At 50.5% G+C, this 21,605-nt stretch overlaps 13 protein-coding genes across 13 annotated transcripts; 10 read left to right on the top strand and 3 right to left on the bottom strand.

The window, feature by feature from the left end:
* Positions 1-55: 55 nt before the first annotated feature.
* On the bottom strand, positions 56-768 carry BDZ99DRAFT_443663 (4-carboxymuconolactone decarboxylase). The gene is made up of 2 exons (XM_033717864.1): positions 675-768; positions 56-613 (listed from the first exon to the last, which is right to left on the bottom strand). Exon 2 carries the CDS (start codon positions 574-576, stop codon positions 163-165), a length of 414 nt encoding a protein of 137 aa, XP_033576370.1. The 5' UTR covers positions 577-613; positions 675-768; the 3' UTR covers positions 56-162.
* Positions 769-1,016: 248 nt separating this feature from the next.
* BDZ99DRAFT_443665 (cytochrome P450) lies at positions 1,017-2,739 on the top strand (the record flags this gene model as incomplete). The annotated part of the gene is made up of 3 exons (XM_033717865.1): positions 1,017-1,109; positions 1,169-2,271; positions 2,329-2,739. 3 exons carry the CDS (start codon positions 1,017-1,019, stop codon positions 2,723-2,725), a joined length of 1,593 nt encoding a protein of 530 aa, XP_033576371.1. The 3' UTR covers positions 2,726-2,739.
* A 457-nt stretch (positions 2,740-3,196) lies between these two features.
* Positions 3,197-5,166, bottom strand: BDZ99DRAFT_531674 (carboxylesteras-like protein; the record flags this gene model as incomplete). Its single annotated transcript, XM_033726459.1, has 5 exons — positions 3,197-3,876; positions 3,970-4,340; positions 4,401-4,576; positions 4,653-4,946; positions 5,000-5,166. The coding sequence occupies 5 exons, from the start codon at positions 5,164-5,166 to the stop codon at positions 3,250-3,252; spliced, it is 1,635 nt and encodes a 544-aa protein (XP_033576372.1). The 3' UTR covers positions 3,197-3,249.
* A 523-nt stretch (positions 5,167-5,689) lies between these two features.
* Positions 5,690-7,587, top strand: BDZ99DRAFT_531678 (cytochrome P450; the record flags this gene model as incomplete). The annotated part of the gene is made up of 2 exons (XM_033726460.1): positions 5,690-7,081; positions 7,160-7,587. 2 exons carry the CDS (start codon positions 5,690-5,692, stop codon positions 7,298-7,300), a joined length of 1,533 nt encoding a protein of 510 aa, XP_033576373.1. The 3' UTR covers positions 7,301-7,587.
* BDZ99DRAFT_417305 (NAD(P)-binding protein) lies at positions 7,345-8,800 on the bottom strand. The gene is made up of 4 exons (XM_033716817.1): positions 8,533-8,800; positions 8,407-8,479; positions 7,927-8,354; positions 7,345-7,873 (listed from the first exon to the last, which is right to left on the bottom strand). Exons 1-4 carry the CDS (start codon positions 8,642-8,644, stop codon positions 7,629-7,631), a joined length of 858 nt encoding a protein of 285 aa, XP_033576374.1. The 5' UTR covers positions 8,645-8,800; the 3' UTR covers positions 7,345-7,628.
* Positions 8,801-8,968: 168 nt separating this feature from the next.
* On the top strand, positions 8,969-9,617 carry BDZ99DRAFT_531680 (uncharacterized protein; the record flags this gene model as incomplete). The annotated part of the gene is made up of 1 exon (XM_033726461.1): positions 8,969-9,617. A coding segment is annotated over one exon (453 nt), but the record flags the coding sequence as incomplete, so codon positions are not given.
* Positions 9,164-10,754, top strand: BDZ99DRAFT_417308 (uncharacterized protein). Its single transcript, XM_033716818.1, has 2 exons — positions 9,164-9,750; positions 9,799-10,754. The coding sequence occupies exons 1-2, from the start codon at positions 9,486-9,488 to the stop codon at positions 10,701-10,703; spliced, it is 1,170 nt and encodes a 389-aa protein (XP_033576376.1). The 5' UTR covers positions 9,164-9,485; the 3' UTR covers positions 10,704-10,754.
* BDZ99DRAFT_520768 (uncharacterized protein) lies at positions 10,716-11,147 on the top strand (the record flags this gene model as incomplete). The annotated part of the gene is made up of 1 exon (XM_033725560.1): positions 10,716-11,147. One exon carries the CDS (start codon positions 10,716-10,718, stop codon positions 11,145-11,147), a length of 432 nt encoding a protein of 143 aa, XP_033576377.1.
* Positions 11,148-11,416: 269 nt separating this feature from the next.
* On the top strand, positions 11,417-12,675 carry BDZ99DRAFT_571241 (uncharacterized protein). Its single transcript, XM_033728070.1, has 2 exons — positions 11,417-11,868; positions 11,925-12,675. Exons 1-2 carry the CDS (start codon positions 11,572-11,574, stop codon positions 12,438-12,440), a joined length of 813 nt encoding a protein of 270 aa, XP_033576378.1. The 5' UTR covers positions 11,417-11,571; the 3' UTR covers positions 12,441-12,675.
* A 317-nt stretch (positions 12,676-12,992) lies between these two features.
* Positions 12,993-13,914, top strand: BDZ99DRAFT_28307 (uncharacterized protein). The gene is made up of 3 exons (XM_033714017.1): positions 12,993-13,424; positions 13,497-13,564; positions 13,627-13,914. The coding sequence occupies exons 1-3, from the start codon at positions 13,090-13,092 to the stop codon at positions 13,872-13,874; spliced, it is 651 nt and encodes a 216-aa protein (XP_033576379.1). The 5' UTR covers positions 12,993-13,089; the 3' UTR covers positions 13,875-13,914.
* A 2,056-nt stretch (positions 13,915-15,970) lies between these two features.
* On the top strand, positions 15,971-16,822 carry BDZ99DRAFT_463226 (uncharacterized protein). Its single transcript, XM_033720029.1, has 2 exons — positions 15,971-16,177; positions 16,269-16,822. The coding sequence occupies exons 1-2, from the start codon at positions 16,058-16,060 to the stop codon at positions 16,590-16,592; spliced, it is 444 nt and encodes a 147-aa protein (XP_033576380.1). The 5' UTR covers positions 15,971-16,057; the 3' UTR covers positions 16,593-16,822.
* A 437-nt stretch (positions 16,823-17,259) lies between these two features.
* Positions 17,260-19,182, top strand: BDZ99DRAFT_571244 (uncharacterized protein; the record flags this gene model as incomplete). Its single annotated transcript, XM_033728071.1, has 3 exons — positions 17,260-17,367; positions 17,427-18,569; positions 18,636-19,182. 3 exons carry the CDS (start codon positions 17,260-17,262, stop codon positions 18,975-18,977), a joined length of 1,593 nt encoding a protein of 530 aa, XP_033576381.1. The 3' UTR covers positions 18,978-19,182.
* Positions 19,183-19,912: 730 nt separating this feature from the next.
* Positions 19,913-20,330, top strand: BDZ99DRAFT_520773 (uncharacterized protein; the record flags this gene model as incomplete). The annotated part of the gene is made up of 2 exons (XM_033725561.1): positions 19,913-19,990; positions 20,049-20,330. The coding sequence occupies 2 exons, from the start codon at positions 19,913-19,915 to the stop codon at positions 20,328-20,330; spliced, it is 360 nt and encodes a 119-aa protein (XP_033576382.1).
* Positions 20,331-21,605: the final 1,275 nt, after the last annotated feature.

Below are 21,605 nucleotides of genomic sequence, written 5' to 3' on the forward strand. Positions count from 1 at the left end.
TTGAAAACCAGGATGCGCACCAACTTGCGGAGTCACGATTCAATCGACGAACATTGCTAGTTTTGGACTTGATAGTTGACGGTTCTTCTATATGCTTGTAGAGTCCAATGGTCTGGAGCGCTGCTATTTCTTTTCATCGAAGCTTTCCGCCATCAACACCGGTTACTTCGCGCTCTTCATCTCGTTTATCGTCTTCTCTGCCACCTTGAAGCCCTCAATTCCAGCGGGCATTCCGCAATAAATTGCCGCCTGCAACAATGTCTCTCTGATCTCCACTTCGGATGCGCCATTATTCACAGCGCCTTTGACGTGCACTGCGAGCTCGGCGGAGCGATTCAGGGCGCACAGCATTGCAATGTTCAGCAGGCTTCGCTGCTTCCGCTCTAGCCCTGGCCGGCTCCAAACAGAACCCCAGCATGCTTCTGTGACCAGCTCCTGCATCGGCCTGGCGAATTCGGATGAGCCATTCGCAAGCGCCTTGTCGACGTACTCCTTTCCGGCGACGGCATATCGCATCTTAATGCCCTCTTCAAATATCGTCTTGTGCGCGTCGGCGACTTCTTTAGGAGATGCCATTGTTTCGGGAATGGGTGGAGAATTCTAAACCTCTGGGATGTGAGGGGTCAGTGAATCGCAAGATGCGCAAGGCTGCATCTGCCTCAGATGGGACATACCAGACTTAAGCAGCTCTGCAATGGCGTTTAGGGCACGTTGTCGGCGGTGATGGGAGTGTGAAGGTCACTGGTGACGAGAAGAGTTCTTCCCGTCCGTTGCATGTCCCACTCAGCGTGACCATGGGGTATGCGACTTCAGCTGCGAGGGGTCTCCCCACCACTGAGGGGCACTCCGGCACTGGCGCATCCCACTTGCTACTTTCTGCTCCATTCGTTGGGGGCTTACGTACGTATAAGCATCAATCCCTTGCTATGTGCCTCATTATCCCTTTTTCCTCCCGGAGCCCGTGCTGACCGTTTAACGCAGAGATGACATTCGCAGCGCTTCCTACTAGTGGCTTAATGCCCAACATACCCCTTTCGATTTTGTTCGTTATTGGACCTATTTTGCTCTTCGTTGCTGTATATTTCTTTGCCGTTCCCAATGTAATCAAGGTACGCGCAAGTCTAGTGTCGACAGCGTCAAGACACGTCTAACGCGGCTTTTAAACTAGGATTCGCGAAGGCGACACCTTCCACCCGGCCCAAAAGGATTGCCTTTTGTTGGTAACCTTTTTGACCTGGCTGATTCTGAACTGGTCAGAGTCAAAGCAGTCGAATGGCACCGACGATTCGGCGATGTGTTCTACACCAAGATAGGCGGAAGCGACTATGTGTGGCTTTCGTCGCCCAAGGCCGTCAAAGATTTAATGGACAAGAAATCTGCCATCTACTCGTCAAGGCCGCCCCTTCCCTTGGCCCAAGACGTCGCCAGTGGGTTTTGTCGACAGCTCTTCATGCCGTATGGGCCTCAATGGCGACAGATCCGTAAACATAGCCATGCGCTTCTTAATAAAACCTCCGCCGTGAAGTACCAGCCCGTGCAGGACTTTGAGTCAAAGCAAGTTCTGCAGGATCTTCTGAACGAGCCTGACCAGTTCTACTCCATAAATCGGCGCTACTCTGCCTCTGTCATCATGTTGGTGGCCTATGGGTATCGGATCCCATCATGGAATGATCCCCTGATCAAGAAAATCTATACTGTCCTCGACAATTTGACCGAGATGACAGCACCAGGCGCACATGCAGTGGACAGCTTCCCTTCCTTGGCCTACTTGCCACAGCGGATGCTTGGAAACTGGCGTAGCTACGCTCAGGGCGTATTCAAGTACGATAGTGCCGTGTATCTAGACCTGTGGGAGCGCCTGAAAACCGAGGTGGACAAGGGCACCGCCGCAAACTGTTTCTGCAAGCAGTTCTACCTTGACGACCCTAAGAAGAGTGGCATCGACGATTTGCTCGCAGCCTACACATGCGGAGGCCTCGTAGAAGCCGGCTCGGAGACAACAGCGACAACTCTGAACAACTGGGTCCTAGCCATGGTCCTTTTCCCGGAGACGGCCAAGAAAGCCCAGGAGGAGATCGATCGTGTCGTGGGTTCAGATCGACTCCCGGACTGGAACGATGAGCAGCAGCTCCCGTATGTAAGAGGTATGGTCAAAGAAATCCTACGTTGGCGCCCTGTCAACAAATTCGGCATGATGCATGCAACCACTGAGGACGACTGGTATGAGGGCCACTTTATCCCCAAGGGTTCCGTAGCGATTTTGAATTGGTGGTAAGTATTCCCCGCCAGGGGCTGTCAGTAGAGGTATATGACTAACTCACGATATAGGGCAATCCACATGAATCCGGAGCTCTACCCAAACCCAGAACAGTTCGATCCAGCCCGCTTCCTTGACAAGCCCCTACCTACGGCCGATTACATCAACGCGCAGAGCCCGCTCGAGCGAGACCACTTCACGTACGGCGCGGGAAGAAGGATATGTCCCGGTGTGCATGTCGCCGAGCGCTCTCTCTACATCAACATGGTGCGCACCCTGTGGGGATTCAACATAGGCAAGAAACGGGGCTCGCATGGCGGATTCGTAGAGCCCACCACGAGGATGGTCAGAGGCTTCCTTAGTGTTCCGGAGCCGTTTGAGTGTCAAATCACCGCGCGCTCCCCTGAGCGCGCCAGGGTTATCCGAGACACGTTCGCCGAGGCGGCCAAACATGGAATTAAGCTCTGAATAGTAAAAATGCCTATGGTGATCAGTTTTGTTCAAGAATTTTTTTGTTCATCGGTTATCGAATGTCCGCGGAGCTGTGCATACCGTTTTCGTGTGAATCTAAAATCCTGACACAGATCCGATCCTTGTATCTAACCATCTAGCCAACCATGCTTACCATTTTTCTCAATCTCGTATTGTTCTTTTGACTGGCTATCCTTCCCGCTGCGGTGGAATCATGATCCCTCGTCTTCCAAATATGGCAGATGTCAACTTCTTTTCGCATTAACAGCCGTGAGTGAGGAGTTGCGGTACTTTGAAGCGTCGCGTGAGCGAATGGATCTGCAAATGGTACGAATCGTCGCCGTTTTCCAGTCCAGCATGTGTTAAAACCTCATCGTAGGCAATGGGATTGCGAATCATAATTTACCATCTAGTTCTAGAATTGCAATGGTTGAAAGGACAAACCACAAAAGAGGTGGGAACAAGGTAGGGAGCTTTTGCCGAGACTAAAGCCAGATTTGTATGGAACTATCTACAAGAGTCTACCTTCCCTGGAAGAAATTTGTGTAGACCTCTCCAAGCGCATCAAAGCCGAGAGCACCGCCAAGCTCGAGAATCTTCCTGTTCCTCCCTGACTCCGCTGCGTCGCCCGAACCGGCGAACTTGACAGCCTCCTTCGCATCGCTGGGGCCATACACCCTAGCACACATCCTTCCAGCTGAAACGGGCTGCCACGGCGCCCCCCCATTCACAAACTCGATGAAATCCGAACTGAAAGCGCGACCCACCGCCTTCTGGGCGTCGGTCAGGTGCTCGGTGTAGTTTTGGAAAAGGTATGCTACATCCAGAAGATGCGATGCCTTGCCTTTGTATAGGCCGTCCCACGGATTTGGTTCGTTGAAGTGGAACAGGTACGCTTTGGAATGCCCGGAACGGGGCCAAGTCGCGGCGATGGTGATTGCTGGCGCGTAGAACGTGATATCGCTTGCGAATTGCAAGATGGAATGCAGTGCGTCGTCGTCGCTCGTATCTGAGCTTATTTGGTATGCCTCTAGGATGGCGGATGCCGCTGTCGGATTGGATGTCAGCGTCGCCTCGACCGACCTTACAAAGTGAGCAGCTATGCCGGTCTTGCGATCGTGGAGGCCGATGTAGCCAAAGATATTTCCCTGAATTGCTTGCATGTTAGTACTGCCTGAAACAGGATCTGAAGGTCTAATCTCGTTGCGTGGAAGTGGAGAGGAAGGGGGAGGGTTTGTTACATCAAACTGACAGTCTCCCACCATGATGCTCTCGCACCATTTGAGTCCTGGGAAGGCTAGCTCGGTGCGATCAAGCGGACCGTTGAACATCTCGAATGTTGGTTCCGCAGTCACAATATCGCCATCCATGAAGGGCATCAGCGGGATCGTGGGGGGAATTTTCTGCCACAGCTCGTCGGCTGGTATCTCCAAGAGAGCTTGGATACGAGACTTTGCCGACTTGCCAACGAGTCCTAGTGCTTGAAGAACACTGTTATACGCGAATTCGGTGGCCGGCAGTGGCAAAGGTTTGAACAGAAGGGCTGTTCCTCCAAACGCAGCACTACGCTTCATCAAAGGCTCCTTGGACTGCAGGAGCATGGTCGCGGACACTTGCAAAGTACGATGGTCAGTGTTTTACATACTCTGGAGTAGCAAAGAAGGTAACTTACAAGCTCCGGCACTTTGGCCAACGACTGTCACTTCATCTGGCGACCCTCCGTACCCTCCGATGAACTTTTTTATCCACTGCAGTGCAGTCCGTTGGTCACGGAGGCCGTTGTTCCCAGGATATCCAGCCTGACGAAGCTCTTCCGAAGTGAGGAAGCCGAGAGCACCAAGACGGTAACTGCATATCTAGTCAAATGGCACTCTTCGCAAAGATGTAGGCGGGAAAATCTGGATCAATAGTACGGCGATCCTACTTGATATTGATACCGATAATCGGCCTCCCCATAGCCTTAGACTGCCGCACAAGCTCGGCGGCATCATACTGCGGCCACCAATTTGACCCAGTAGCAAAACCACCGCCGTGGATGAAAACAAACACAGGTAGTTTGCCTGCAGTATCGATTCCACCAGAGCTATCTAGCGGTACCGCGATGTTTAGGTTCAGGCAGTCAATAGCTGACGATGGCGGGGGTTGAGGTTTCGGCAACGTGTGCTGGATAATGCCAAACTCCATGTCGCATCCTATCGGTGGAGACACTGCACTAGGACTAGATTCCTCTGTCAATCCGCCATGAGACACTCAAGAGGATTGGGAGCGCACCCATATGCTGTGGCGTCGATTGAGTCGGCCGCATAGCTGGTCACTAGAGTTGGCGGAGCGAGGCGATCAGCAAGCGCCGCATACTTGACCCCCAAGAAGTGGGCTACGCCGGCTGATTTTATTCCTTTGATAGTGCCTATGTCGCGATGAGCGAGTAAAATTTCCATGTTTTATTTAAGAGGACGGGCCGGATTCCACGATTGGAGAGGGGGCGAGAAGGCTAAACACACAGAGGGCCGTCGTTCACGAGTATCAAAGTGGCACTGCGAGTAGCTAGCCCCAGTTGTGGTAATCCGTGAGCAATATATCTGGCTATACCTTTTGCAGTGCGTCGTTTAACGCGAGTGTCCTTGGAACTCGAAGTATCTAATCGTTAGCATAGGCTACGCGGAATGAGGGGGGACTGACCCCGCAGCCCACCCCATGGGGCAGCAATGGTCCTCCTTGGGGTTTAGCGGGATCGTTAGCGGGTGTGGTAGCGAACCACTAAAATTCACGTCGGAGTTCACTGAGGCAAACATTGGGGTAGAATAAGGCGGGGGCTACGAAAAGAAACTCTCCGAGACCCTCACAAAATCCCAAAGAGTCTCGGCGCCGCCTCCGCTAGAATATCTATAACCACTGACCTCTTAAAGGCGGTCTGCAGCCATAGCACCCGCCATCAGTGATGCGCACTTACAGCCTTGCACTATGGACTCCTTTCTCTTTCTCTTGCTTTTTCTCGGTACTCCAACTCTCTACCTTGCTTACGGCGCCCTCCAATCCCGGCTGAAGGCACGCAAATACAGGATGCCGCCTCGTGTCCCCGGAATCCCGGTGTTTGGCAACACGTTTCAAGTCCCTCTGGTGCAGCAGGGGCCGTGGGGAAAGGAACTTGCTGAAAAATATGGAGAGATGTTTACTTGCAGTTTCGGCGGCAACACCTGGGTCTTTTTGAACTCGTCACGCGTGGTTAATGATCTCTTGGAGCGCAGAGCTGCTATTTACTGCTCCCGCCCCCCGTTTCCCATGACGCAGAGTATCATGTCAGGGGATTCGCGCATTGTGCTCATGCCATACAACGACCGATGGCGCGCGGTCCGCAAAATCATGCACAACATCCTTGCGGGTAGATCACAGGACACCTTCAAGCCGTACCAAAACCTCGAATCTCGCCACCTGCTCTACGATTACCTCCACCACCCAGACAAGTGGTATATCGCCAATGGCCGTTTTTCAAACTCGGTTATCATGTCTGTCGTTTTTGGGACTCGTACGGATCTGGACTCGGAGCAAACCCGCGAGCTCTTCGAGACAATTGAGCTCTTCTTGGAGAATCAGCAGCCGGGTGTGAATATCGTGGACGGATTCAATATCCTCGACAAACTCCCCAAACACCTGCAATGGTGGCGCCCGCGAGGCGAGAAAATCTTTCAGAAGACGAGAAAAGTGTACAAGAGAGAGCTCGATGCGGTTCACGCTCGCATCAAAGCTGGGACGCAAAAACCATGCTTTGCTGTAGATTTCTTGAAGCAGCAGGAAGGAGAGACCAAATTCTCGGAAACGCAGCAGCTCTTCCTTCTCGGGACGCTCATGGAAGCTGGCTCAGATACGTCCCGTGTCAGTCTCGGGCAGATCATCGCAGGTGCAGCAACATACCCAGATTGGCCTGCGAAAGCGCGCGCTCAACTAGATGCCATTTGCGGCGTTAACGCTGAACGCCTCCCGGCATGGGACGATCGGGATGCTCTTCCGTATGTTACCGCCGTTGTGAAGGAGGGCTTTCGCTGGCGCCCGAATATTGCTGAGATTGGAGCACCAACGTCGCTCATCCGTGATGACGAATATGAAGGCTATCGTTTCCCCGCTGGGACTATTTTCACCTGGAATGCGTGGGCTATAGCACTCAGCGAGAAAGAATATGAGCAGCCGGAGCGCTTCTTGCCAGAGCGGTTTATGGACGAGCATCTCAACAACGCATTGAAAGGCCACTGGGCATTCGGCCCTGGTCGACGAGTATGCGTCGGCTGGAAAGTTGGCGAAATGAACGTTTGGATCGCAATTGCACGGCTGTTGTATTGCTTTGAATTTGAAGAAGACAAGGTACGATTTAGCCACCAACCCCCAGTACCGCACAACACCAAAGCTAGCTCCAAAACCGTCCTATTGACTTTCATGCAGGATCACCCCATCGACACCATGACGATTCCCCAAATAACGAAGAATGCGGCGCCGTTTGCTGTGAAGGTGAAGGTCAGAAGTGAGAAACACGCTGCGTTGATTGAGCGGGACTGTCTTGAGGCCGTAAACACCAGATACTAGTACTACTCGCATATCATTTCCCCCAGAAACACGGCTCGCCTGTTACCTTGTGTCTCATTTCCTCGCTATGCCTACGATTCTTAGCGAATTAGTAGTTTCCACCTATCCCAAGTAATCAGCAGCCCGGCATGAATAACAACAGACACTGCCCTTACATGTATCATACGAAGCTGAGCCTCTGACAATGCTTTGTGATCCTATCCCGTTCCTACTCTTCTAAAGACGCGAAAGGACCATGCGGAAAATGAATTGACATAATCCATTGAACCTAAGCGGAGCAAATTTGGCAGCAAATTGAAGTGTACATAGCTATTTTACGATTGAGCCATTATGGAATAAGTCGCCGTTGCCCTTCATCGACAGACTTGCTAAGGCCTTCACCCATCCACTGCGGCTGCGTATCATGAAGCTTATCTTCAAACTCCACGATCTCGTGGCCTGCAACAAAGAAAGATTTCCCATTCACTTCTGGACGGACTAACGGCAGAAGTATCGCTCTTCCAACACCAGTAGGCTGATTGGCTGGTAGCTCTCCCCATATATCAAGTAGCTCTTTCATCATCATTGGTGTTACTAAGACGTATAGCAGTCAGCTAGGAAGCCGCTCGATTTGATGTGAAGCTTACTAGTCATCCACGGCGCGATCATGTTGATGGTGATATTTTCCTTGACGAGCTGTGTCCTTAGCGACCGCATTAATCCGAGCACTCCGGCCTTTGAAGCACAATATATGTGGAGCGGAGGGGTGTCGATATAACTGGCTGCGGAACCAGTCATCACGATCTGAGTTCGTGTTTCCGGCCACTGTCTGAAATAATGCACCGCACATTTTACCACATAGAGCATCCCTGTTAGATTGATGTCTAGGAGTGTACGATCTGGGGCGAGCAGCTCTCCACTCTGGGGATCAAAGTGGTCATGAAGGAGGTCTTCTTTGTTGACACCAGCGTTGGAAAGAACGGCATGGATGATGCCGAAAGTCTTACGGGTCTCCTCGAAAAGAGCAAGTACGTCTGACCACTTCGTGACGTCGCATTTGCGGAACAATACGCGCCTGCATACCACCCTGTTAGCTAGGAGCGATGGCGGTGCTCAGAGAAACATACTCCTTTAATTCGGCCACAATCTTCGCGCCTTCCGTTTCGTTCCAATCTCCAATTGCAATTTTTGCCCCATACTCTGCCGGTGTGGATCAGTATCTCGTTTTACCGCAGCAGCATGTGGAAATGTACTGTGTGCAAGCTCCACCGTAGCTCTTCCAATTCCAGTTGCAGCTCCCGTGATCAGAATGACTCGCCCATTCAACGCCTGCAATTCGGTATCCTTAAGGTCGTAGGTTGTCATGGCTGCGAAAACAATCTAGTCGAGTAGACTGATCTGATGGCTATATAGTTTTCCCAACCATTAACGTCCTTAACCCTTATCTCTATAGGCAAGTTGGTTTTCCTAATGAGCGGCATTGCAAATGTTAGTCATGACTGGAGTAAAAAGCCCCAGAAGTGGTCATGCCGTGTAGAGCTGTTTGTTACCCCACCGCGGGGTAGAATAGGGGGAAGCCCCACACACGAGCTGGTGCCGACAGGGCGGGCCGACGCACTCTTCACACCACACTCTAACACCAACACAGTTTCATGAACGCACACTTCGGAGTAAACTGTAGCAGCAAGCTATCATCAACATGCTTATCCCGCTGCCGAAGATGCTTGCCGCTCGGGAAACCTTTCGCTGCCGCTATTGGTCCACAACACTGCATGCCAAGGGCGGCTACATCCCTCCCCCAGGCAACATCCCGCGTGCTGCGCCTGGTTAGAGAGCTATGTCGCAACAGCTGAGTCATCTTGTCGGAGACTCTCGACGAGCGAATGGAATCAACCACCGTCAGGTCTCTATAGCGTCGTTCATATCATGTTTTATTCGAATCATCGAATTATGATGACTGGAACCTACCGCCATACTCCGATCACCGAGGAGCGGAATATTCGGATTCTGCAACTTCAACCCGCATCTCAAGGCAGCCAACTCCAGTGCAAACTCCTAGAAGTCAGTCTCGACGACGCGCCGAAATACCGCGCTCTTTCCTACGTTTGGTCCTCGGGACCCAGCGTGTCATATTCTCTGTGATGGCAAGCGTCTCCAAATCACGTCTAATTGCGAGGGTGCTCTTCTTCGGCTTCGACATCGGAAAATGCCACAGCTTTGGTGGATCGATGCTATTTGCATCGATCAAACGGTAGAAGCCCTTGATGAACGGAGCAACCAAGTACGCATGATGAGCGAAATTTATACCACGGCCCACGAAACTGTGGCATGGATGGGGGATGGAAACAGCTCCACGAAAAGTTGTATGCGAATTCCTGGCCTCCTTGGACCAATAAGTAGATCCCGTATATATCAGGCTACCAAGCAAGATTTAATTCCTAAACTATTAGCACTTGTTGGATATTCTGAAGGTACCCTCTTCTTTGTTCAGTTCGAAGATCGATAATAACTTCCTGAAGAACTCCACACACATGGACTACGCGCCTTGATTAAAAACGAGTATTTTGAACGCGTGTGGACTCTGCAGGAGCTTTGTCTATCTCCTCGAAGTTCTGTTCAATGTTGCACTACGAAGATATCTTGGAGAGCATTCGGTAACGGCGCATTGAGCTTACTGGAGATGCGAACGTTGGATCATATTCATGATGGCCGCTACTATGAAGGCGTTTTCTTCTACCGGATGCTTTGGGCCTGGCTACGTCATTCTAAGGACACCGAAGTATTGCGTTCACCATATAGTCTTCCTCTCGAACCACTTCTTCTTCTTCCTTTTACCGTCTCCTTGAAAGCCACAGACTCTAAGGATAAGGTCTTCGCACTCTACGGTATCTTCCAGAGACTATTCATTTCAGTCCCTCTACCTGACTACACGGATTCTATCTGTCGAATCTACGCTGAGATAGCTTTCAGCGCCATCATGATGACCGAAACTCTACAAATTCTCGAAAGTGTTGATAGCGAGATGCGACTAGCCGACTTGCCTTCTTGGGTCCCAGATTGGAGTGCACACGACCCTTACATGCGTCTCCCGCGTCTGCGCACTCGAGCATCGAAGTGGTCCACACCCGAGGCGAGACGTTTGGATGATAGAAGAACACTTACATTGCGCGGAAAAGTTGTCGGGAATATCAGGGATCGAGGAGTTCCAATGCTTAAGCACAGCGCTGAGGGTGGCGGGTCTCCATTTACGCCAGCATCACTTTACTGCATCACAGTTCTGCAAGAATGGATTCGATTTGCTGTTTCTCCCGACGTATACGATGATGAATTCTCTGTTCTGCGTCATCCTTTATTTGAGATCCTCGATGAAATAAACGTTCCTAAACACCCGCACGAAAAAGCCTTAGACGAAAGAATTATTTAGTTCAATTGCCTGATGTCTCAATCTCCTGGAGGCACGAAACAATTAGAAGAGTTGAAAAGAAAGCATGCATACGACCCGAACAACGTTCTTCGCGCGAAGACTGCCCTTGATAGGAATACTTTGGTTAGCGACCCTGCATATAAGATCTCAAAAGAACTCAACTCCTTCAAGATACTGTCCGAGCGAGATTATCATTGCATTACCACTGAGAAGCTGATTTCCTTGGCAATTTTCAAAACATCGAATGAGCTCCTCGGCATGGCGTTCCATACTATAAGACCGGGTGATATCATCGCGCTTCTCAGCGGTGGGGCTATGCCATACATACTTCGTCCGGAGGGTGAGAACTATCGCTTTATTGCAACGGCTGCCATCTCTCGTCTGATGGGTGGCGAAGAGTGGCCTGAAATCGAGGCCGACTTAATGAACTTCACTCTCATCTGAGAGCACCACCAAGCAGGTTCCTCTTTTGATGCCACAATACACCTCAACATTGCGCACTGGCGGTATGCAGCCATATTCATGCGTCAAATTCGACGTGCGCTGCGTCGCGGAATCAGTAAAGGCGCTGTGTTTCATGGTGAATGCGGATGCGGCACAGCACCAAGCCCCAAACAAAATGCTTCGGCCACTACCAATCCAAACTCGACTACAAGAAGCTCTCTTACGATCTTGATACTATGGACGCTGGCCATATGGCCTACTTCTATATTAAGTTCTACGCCTCTCATCTCCATACAATATAATGTTAGAAACCATGCCCAGCATACCAAGTCTCATCGCCAAGCTTAGAATCTCAGCATCTATTTCCTACGCAGAGCCGATACTCTAATACTCATTACATGACTAGCCTTCCGTGGTAGCAGTGATGATTTCCAACTACGGCCGCAAATTCGCCTTCATACTCTTCACCCTCATCCTCATCGGCCTATCTGTCGCTGCCGTCGTGCTTAAAACCTCAAGCATCACGTTCATGAAAGAGGAATCCGGCACTTCCTTCTTTTCCGACAATGTCACCAGCAACCAGATGCACCAGATATGGGTGCTCCCCGAGAATCTCTACCGCACACCCACCAAGTTCGTGATCGGGACTGCGATAACCTCGATCGTTATTAGTGCACTCACGCTCGCATACATGGCCATGCACATCCGCGATGCTATTGCAGTACGCCGAAACCAGAGTAAACCCTTCGCTTCTTCCTCATTGCTGACACCGACCAGTCCCTCCCCCCACCAACAGCTCTCGTCGCCTTCGTCGCTCTCTTGCTCAACGCTATTCTCGCCCTCGCAGCAATGATAGCGCTGCAAACCACCCACGAATTCTCCGCTCAATTGATGACTGATCACAACTCCACTCTCCCCGCCGGGGTTTACGACTCCAGCACCTTCGACCTCGAGACCTGGGCCTGCGAGGTAAAGAATGTAAAAGATGTATCGAGATTCATGCACGATAGCCTATCGAATCAGTGTCGGGTTGAACGGGCTGGGAGACTGGTTGTGGTTTTCTGGATGCTGACCCCAGTCGTGGTGGCTGGTATGGCAGGGTGGATGCTTTGGGGGGTAAAGAAGGGGCTGGGTGGGAAGGATGCAGGACAGGGAAACAAAAGGGGGTGGAAAGAGTGGATTCCTCTGAATTGGTGGAAGAGCGGGCGTGTGAGACATATGCCGGCGCCAGTGCCTTTAGAGAGGAGGCCATATTCGTCACAGTATAGTGCTGCGAATCGGTCGGCCGCATAGGAGGTTTACGACATTCGAATAGGCTGATCGATGAATGCTAGATGGTATTTGGAATGGTTAAAAAGAGTATGAAGTGGACAAATTGGAGGATAAACTGATACAAGTATAGATAGAAGAGTCGGCTACTGAATGAAAAGTAGGAGCCGGTATCCTGCAACATCGAAGCTCGAGGGGCTATGATTATCCACCAATTATTATACAACGAGAATTTTAGAAAGAATCAAGGAAATCCAGGAACAATCTTGTTCTGCTAGTATAGCTAGATTGTTACGATATACTGGGTTGTCCGGCTCCTCTCTGGACGAAAGGCGCAGGGGTGTGAGACCCTGAATGAACCCACAAATCAATAAACAAAGCAGAAATAAACATCAACAGACGTAAAAGCGTACTCTGTCCACGAGCTGTCATCAAAATCCATCTACACCGCTTTTCGGCCATGCGATGTTGTTTGCGCTGTCGCGGCGTCATCGTCGTGTTAGAACCCGAGCTACGTCATCGAGGAAATCAGGGCATGTCCTCTCCCGTCCCCACGATATAAACACTAGACCCACCCGCCCGAGTTCCTGGTCCCACCCCAACCCAGACCTCACCATCAATTCAACTCTAGAACTCAATCCCACATCTCAAATACCCCAAACAATCAACCGCCATGCCTTTCTTCGGCCGCTCCAACGCTGAAACAGTGCCCGCAACCACCACTACCAACAACGAGGTCCCCAACCGCCGCCGCAGCATGTTCGGACGCAAGGACAACACCGCCAATACTACGATCACCCACACCACGCACCAAAATAGCCCGACCCGCAACTCCGGCACCGGCCTACTCCACCGCCACGAAGACGCGTCCATCGAGAGCGCGAAACAGAGCTTGTTCCGTGCCGAGAAGGCGGAACGCAATGCGGACGAGGCGTTGAACCAGGCGAAGATTGCGGTTAGGAATGCTAGGGAACATGTGAAGAGATTGGAGAGGGAGGCGGCTGAGGAGTGAGTATCCCCATACCACCAAGTCAACACAGTGAATGTGACGTCACTGACTGAGCTAACTATCTTATGTAGGGCGCGTCTTGCGAAGATCAAGCAGAAGCAGGCCCATGTTATTGGAAAGAGGGGCAAGGCTCTTGGTCGTAAGTATCATCCTTCTAGTGTTCAAATGAACGCGTGTCTAACAACTGACGCAGGCCATGAGCATGTCTAAACAACCATCCCCACCGAGCATTATCCAGCTCTCCATCCCCTAGGCATCTCAACACGTGCTCGGCTTACACCTGCCTCTCATGCTTGAGGTCTATGCGGTTGCTCTTCCTGCAGGCGAATGAGCGAATAACCTTGATTTTCTTTTGTTCTCATCTGAGCGGCTTCACCTTCGCCGAATGTATACCAGCTTTTGAGCATGAGCGGGGCGAGCGTGGCATAGGCTGTACGATATTGGCGTGATTGGAATTGAGATAAATGAATTAAAATACCTTTTCGTCTAATTTTATGCTTCCGCCTCACGTGATCTGCGCCATGCTGCCATGAACACACTGATAAAGACTTAACTCTTCAACCATCTTCTAGACCTGCTTTCCTACATGTATAGGACTGATTTCCTTAACCTTTATACATAGTGAAGGAGTTGAAATTACCTATGACATACCATCTTGAACCCGTGATCTCGGTTGTTCTCATCCGGACTAGCTTCATCTCCCACCTCATCCGTTGGAACACCACAGTGAATCACTTCTCCCACCAACGTCCTATACCATCACCCTCTTTCGTCAACCGCTACCGAGGCTGTTCAAATTGTTTCCGTGACCAAAGACTGGCAAAATTAGTAGACACACGCCTTGAAATGCAGAGTATGCCACGCCGTGAGAACGTGGAGTCCATCGGTGAATCAAAGCATGGTGAGGTTGAACGCCCGTCAAGCAAGGTAGATGACCTTTGGCGGCTGGTTGAGTCTCGGAGAGAAGAAGTGGATGCATGCGAGAAGGCTGAGTAGGGACTGGGCTTACAAGATATTTGAAGAGACGCACTTGTATTGCTTCTGGCGTTTTAGGATATTACAGTGAAAAATAGCCTACAACGTCATCGGAGTGTCAGCATACTGTGGTAATGCCACGCTACTCAACTAACACTTCTGCTTGTTATCTACCTCCGACGGCAGCCGGGACTCGGCACAAAAGTTGTTCCGTTACAAACACCTCACCTCACTCATTACCTTGCACATCCGGGTCGTTATTTCTTTACACCCATCAACGCTGTCACGTCTAGCGTTCGCACCAGCGAGTGCGGAGCACCACTGGCGATGAGTGATCAAGCAAAAGACGCGAACGACGCAAAAGGTCGTGTTCACTTACGACAGCTGCGAGTGCTTGGAACTGTACGTCGATACTGGTACCAGCTTTGGCAAAGTCTTGTGCGGAAGGCCGCAGTCCCGCCGGTGGTAGACAGGATCTCCGCATTACCAGCCGAGCTGAGACTCGCCATTGTGAGCTATGTAAGTTACCAATTTCCTGACGTTAGGCAAAGTGAATCCCTAGCTAACGCGTAGCTAGGTCGAGAAGAAGACGGATCTCAGCAACATTTGCCTATTGAGTAAGACGTGGAACGACTGCGCGACGCCTGCGCTATGGAGGACCATCACCCTTCCCAGGTCACCAATCTCGGCGCAGGAATTCTTGACACTGCTCAGCGAGGGATCGATAGAACCGATCAAGCATGTCCAGTCTTTCAAGTTTCCCGAATATCATCTTCCCGGAAAAATGGGCAAATACTACAAGTCTATCTTGCCACACCTCCCTCAAGGGCGCATCTTGGAAGCCGATATCTGCGAGTATCCCGTTAAGGACATATTGGATCTTGTCGAAACACATAATCGCCTCACTGACCTCACGATTAAGGTCCCTTACACATCTAGCCTCGTTCCAGTGCCGGACGCCATATCATGTCGGCGTCTCGATCTATCTAGATTCTCCGTGGTCTTTGAAAAGTGGTACAGGTATCCAGGCCAAATGGACCCTCAGTTCTCCATATGCTTACCACTTATGCTGAACTCGCCAGACCTCAAACACCTATCGATCAACTTGATGGGTGTGGGTTACTCCGAGTGGCATCCATATCCGCTCCCGAACGTCTTGCTTAGCAAGCTCTTTGCGGCGACAAGAACTACACCAATTGTCGAGCTAAAATTGGGCGGAGTCGACCTATCTGCACTTAGCCGACTTGATCCGTCGAGCATTTCGTTCAAAACCTTGAAGGTTTTCCATGTCGAGCGATGCCAATCTGCGGGGGTGCTTTTGAACATTTTTTCCGACATGCATGAGCAGTTTCACGAATCAGCACACCCCAAGACCAACCTTCGAATATTCTGTTACGCTCCGTCAAAGCGTTACCATTACGCTGCACCAGATGGTCACCATATGGGCTTTGGAATGCGTCGCATCCTCAAGAGATTCTTGACTTCTTTCTCAGGCCTAGTCCGGCTGACGATCATGTCATACGAGTCACTCGAGACTAGAGTCGGCGAACCCATGGCTTTCTCGATACTACCTACGTACAGCCTGTTCAAAACACATGCCTCCACACTACAATACCTTTTGATTGGACTGGAGCAGGACCAAGAGACGACGAGGAGGATGATACCTTGGTACCCACTGTACCCTAAGGAGGAGATTGCGCTGATATGCGCTAACTGTCGCAAATTAGAGCAGCTTGGCCTACCGCTTTTTGGAGAATACGGAGCGCCTGAGTACATCGTAAGCAACGACCCATTCCGTGATGCCTCACTTAAAACGCCCCTCTTTTAGTTGAGTAGGATGATGCTAACTGAATCCTTATCATTTCAAGGGCGAATTTACCCGTCTTCCAAATTTACACACTCTCCGCATCACTTCTGGCCACAACGACAAATGGAAAGAACGGAAGAAAAGGTTCGCACGATCCTGCCTGACATCGTTGGTTAGAAAAGGCAGCAACATTCAGATCTCTGCACTCGTGCCGATGGGTACCCGCAGCTACCATAAAGATGACTTCGCTGTTTGGCGGCTTCAAGATAAACAAGTGTTGACTGATGGGCGCATTGGATGGGTCGAAGTGGACAAGATCGAGATTGAAAACTTGGGCGAGCATAAGACTGACATACTGACTGGAGGTGAGGCGGGTCAGTACTAGTAAGGCTTTGCGTACGGACGAAGGTGACGGCGCTGGCCTCCATAGTGAGTAAGCGATCGGGGCTTCCTCTTTAAAGGGTCAGATACATATTTGCCCTGCCAACAACGTCGCTTGCGGTAGCTTAGGGTTTTACTGGCTAATCAACATGCTATCTCACCTGAAGGTTCTTTGGAACGATATGGGTCAAGTCTCAGCACAGACATAGCTCAGGGGTCATAGCACTTCAGTGGGTAGTACCTTTGCACCGCCAAATCTATAAGTGCTGCGACAGTGCTGTGACATATATCTAGGTACGCCTTTTCGACGTGCCATCGGAAATCTGAGCAAGATGTAAGTTCATCCTTTTGAACAATCCATAAACTTGTTGAGCAGCCTCAGACTCGCTGGAGGTTAACGCCTGGAGACCTTTGAAAAGGCCACCAGCGATGACATAGAAACGCGTGAAAGCCTACGGCAAAATCCTGGAGAATACTCACACAGTCCTTTTGCTCCTCACCGCCGCGGCGGGCCAGCCTTTCTCCGACTCTCGGCACCTAGGTTTTTCCGAAGTGACGTTTTCGTTATCACCTCACCTCTGGCGCCAATTTTCCTTCCTTCACCAACACACCACGGCTCTACTGCTCTTTGCCACTCGTCGGCTCAGAGCGCCCAGACGGGCTTCTCGAGGATGGAAGACGACACAGATGGCGCGTTTCACGACGCTACGCCTACACCACCAGGCCCGGATCTGATCTCCGGCCTGCCCGCGGAGTTGAAGTACATGGTGGTGAGCAAGGTGAGTTTGCATGCGCCCGGTTGCCGTTGCCACAGCGCTGCGACTGATTTATGACGCAGATTACCAACAAAAAAGACCTTTCCAACTTGTGTCTCATGAGCAAAACCTGGAATGATGTCGCGCAACCTGCACTGTGGCACGCGTTTGAAATCCCAATCTATGGCAGAAAAAAGTCGCACAGGCTATTGGACGCATTAGCTAACCCAGCTTGCATTCCAGCAAAGCACATCCGACGGATCAGACTGTCGTCGATCTATTACTGTCATCAATCGTTGGAAAAGCAAATATGGGAGACATTGGGGCTTATCAGCCTGAATTCTTTGGCGGAGTTTTGTGCTGAGGACGTTCCTAGCTTCAGGATCTTCGAGATCTTGAAGAACCAAAGCCGTCTTACCGATCTTACGGTAAAGAACTTGGAAGTCGAAGGAGAACACGGCACCCCGGACATCAGAACCCAATTGCACCAAGAGCTGGCTTTGCAAAACCTTTACTTTGCTTCTGAGTTGCATTCCAAGACTGAAAATGTAGATGAGGAGTTTTCAGCTATTATCCCCATCATTATGAAGTCCCCTAGACTTCAGAAGCTCTCAATCAACATCACCAAATATTATGACGGCCCACTTACATTTCCGGCTTCTGTCTTCAACCGACTATTCATGTCATCGAGGAGCACACCAATAACGGAGCTCAGACTAAAAGGCATTGATCTTACCAAAGTCAACCACTCGGACCTCACAACCCTTAGCTTCGACGCCTTGAGGGTCCTACATTTAGAAGAGTGTACTTCAACGGCGCCTCTTCTGGATAGTCTCGCCGCCATGCACAGGCAGTTGCAAGAACAAAAGTCGCAGGCCAAGCTAGAGGCATTCGCTTACGTCACGCCACAACATGACAAACCTGAATGGCCAACGTTACGATCTAGCCTCAAGAGATTTCTCTCTTCCTTCTCAAGTCTGCACCGATTGACAATTGTATGTCGGGACGATGACTACACATGGCTAGGTTTCGAGCTTTTCGAACTGCACGCCTCTACGCTTGAGTTCCTACTTTTTGAGTCAGAAGCGTACCCTCTGGAAGATCTCAAGTTGATCTGTACGCATTGTGAACACATCGAACAGCTCGGCATGCCACTTCCAGATACGTCGGACGAGCCCAAGGACAACCAGATTCACTACGAGAATGACGAAATTCCTTCATATTTGGTGAGCACTTCTAGTTAGAACTACACACCCGTAACGTGTGCTTCGCTGACTATTTCTCGCCTGAAGAAACAGCTTGCTCGTCTTCCAAAGCTGCACACTTTGCGGATTACGTCTGGAGACTATCTCCGGTATTTGAATGACAGCGCCCTGGCCAGATCGTGTCTTCTAGATCTAATCAGACACGGGAGCAAGATCCAGGTCTGCGCAGTCCTGCTGGTGTCTCCATTCGAAAACTGCGACTATCCGGTATACTGTCGTGTTCCCGCACGACGAGACGCAGATGGGTGTACTGGAGAAGCTAAAGTGGTGAAGGTGGAATACGGTGATGCGAATCTGGATCTGGAGAAGACATCTATACTCGGGGACTATCACCCGGAGGAATGGGATGTTCACTTCAAACCGCTATGAGATTAACCTTTTCTACCTCTTTATAATATTGGGAAACACTCAATATAGCTTGCTGGCTGCCAAAGTCAGTGATAGGACAAGACTTCTCTTACCTTTCCGGTAAAAGAAATATTGTCACGAGACTATACCTAGCTACAATTCGGACAGCTCTTGTCACCGTTTGGGGTTGCAATATGCGCCCTGCAATACATAACAATACTCTACCATCTCTTAAACGTTCCATGCTCCGTTGAACATAAAGTAGCCGTCCGAGACCATCTGACGTTTCCAGAAAGCTATCAGCCTTGTCAAAACCTTCGGTTTACAATTTTCTCTAAACGTGCCAGAGTACCTCTAGCGGTGCTAGGCAAGTGTATGAGAGCCTAGCGGGAGTGTTGCTATGTCTATCGTATCAATCTAAGTCGTCCTAGCTAGATACGCTGCTCGGTGTTCCATAGTAGGAATTCAATGCAAGGTCATAAAATTGGGCACATGGATATGCTGCTGCACGGTTCACACTATTGCTCGCTCGATGCCACTGTGAGGAGTCGCTTAACTAGCAGGTAGTCAGTCAGTCAAGAGGTAATCTGCTTCCCACTGCGTTGACCTTGACATCATATTTAGAGTCTGTAAAGTCCATTGGGTATTCCAAGCAGTGATAAGAAAGAGTGCCTCAACTTCCAAGGATGGTATAGAAATGTAATCTGGAAGCCTGATCACGTACCATCTATTACCTACTGCACAAAGCTAAGGGACTAGTGGGGCGAAAGAAGTAGAGCAGAAAGAGAACTGAGTTATCTCGAGTACCTCACTATTCACACGGACGTTTCGGCGCGGAGTATTTTCCGGGACAGCGTTTCTCAATCACCGGCGCCGGTTTTCGTTCTTCCTCCTTCCTTCATAGACACAAAACAACCCTACTACTGTTTGCCGAAACAACAGAGCTGAGCGGAATGATGGACGTAGCAGCTTCAGCGGAAGTGGACCTCATTTCCGCCTTGCCTGCCGAATTGAAGCACTGGATCGTGGGCCAGGTAGGCCTACAGGCTCCATGCCCCGATTTAGTGAGAAGCCACGACTAACCCCCGTCAGGTCACCAACAGGAAAGGTCTCTACAACCTATGCCTGGTGAGCAAGGACTGGAACGACTTCGCGCATTCTGCGTTATGGACGGCGGTGGAGGCACCCAAAGCGGGGGATGGGAGGCTCTCCAAGTTTCTTAAAAACGTCGACGATAACGCCTTCAGCTCTGTAAAGCTCGTTCGATCCCTCAGTCAAGCGGGATGGTCTGGACTATGCAACGCAGCGTTTTCTGAGCTACAACACCTCATTTACGGCAATGAAGAAGGCATTTTTCGGGGGAATTCCAGCTAGGGTGGTCTATAATTTCTTGCAAAACCACCGACAGCTTACACATCTCGAACTCAAGGATCCTCACGCTGGCATAGGTGCGGCAGAAGGACGTTCCATTGAAATGTCCTCCGGACTTGATTGCTTTTCACTTAAAGCGCTGTCGTTCGTCTCTGGGGAAAAGATCCACCGGACTTGCAACCGTGATCTTGACCTTGACACATTCTATAAACTCATGATGAGTTCCCCAGGACTGCAGAAAGCCAGCTTAAACTTTGTCATGAAATCTTTCTTGGACATAAATGGAAGGATGCAGCTCTACCCATTTACACTTGGAAATAACGTCTTCAGTCGCCTCTTCGGCATTGAGTTGAAGACTCCACTGAACTCAGGTTGGAATTGATGTGAACTCTGCTTGTATTGTAGTGGCCGTACGGGCCGAATATATACTAATAGGAAATGGCCCACCCCCTAGGTCTTATCAGCTCAGCTGAATAGAGGCCATTTGAAAGGAATGGACACAGCTGAGAGGACCCTGGTGTAGCTGAACAGAGGGCCTCGCCACGCTGAGTGCGCGCTAGTAGCAACCAATCAAAGAACGAGAATCAAGGAGAGAGAAAAGGGGGGGAGTGCCTGTACGTAGGTGACCGTGAACCGTATGAGTTGTTGATCCTAGGTTGTAGCTGTTACAACCCGAGTACTGACGGAGGTGAGGCTAAGAGGCGTCGGTCTGTACAAGAACAATCTGTTAGATCCCGCAAGCCTGAGATTCGATTCCTTGAAGACTCTCCACATCGAGGATTGTCTATCGCCGGACATATTGCTGAACATGCTCTCATCGATGCACGCAAAGATGAGAGAAAATGGACGCTGTGCTACAAGACTCAAAGATTTCTCTTATCTTCCGCTGCGTCGTATCCCACATTTCTCAAATATTGACGAACAAGCCAGCCTCCGGACTTTCTTGGCCTCTTTCTCCGGTCTCACTCACCTTAGGATTTTGGCCCTCTTCGAGAATTCTGCACTGAGCGAGTTTCAGACCCTATTCAATACCTTCAAGACTCATGCCACGACGCTCAAATCTCTCCTCATTCTCCCCGGAGCTGAGGCCGAGACCAGAGTCACCAGACGCACCGTATACTACCCTTTCGAAGACGTGAAGGACATCTGCGCACAGTGCACGCGTCTCCAGCAGCTGGGCATCCCAAGCCCGGTGGCTGCGAAATACTTAGGGCTGCCAGCAGATGACCCGCGGGGCAATACTAGAGTCAACCTATATCATGCCTTGGTAAGTTTTCA

The sequence above is a fragment of the Mytilinidion resinicola genome, assembly GCF_010093595.1.
Source record: "Mytilinidion resinicola strain CBS 304.34 unplaced genomic scaffold BDZ99scaffold_10, whole genome shotgun sequence".
Lineage (NCBI taxonomy): Eukaryota > Fungi > Ascomycota > Dothideomycetes > Mytilinidiales > Mytilinidiaceae > Mytilinidion > Mytilinidion resinicola.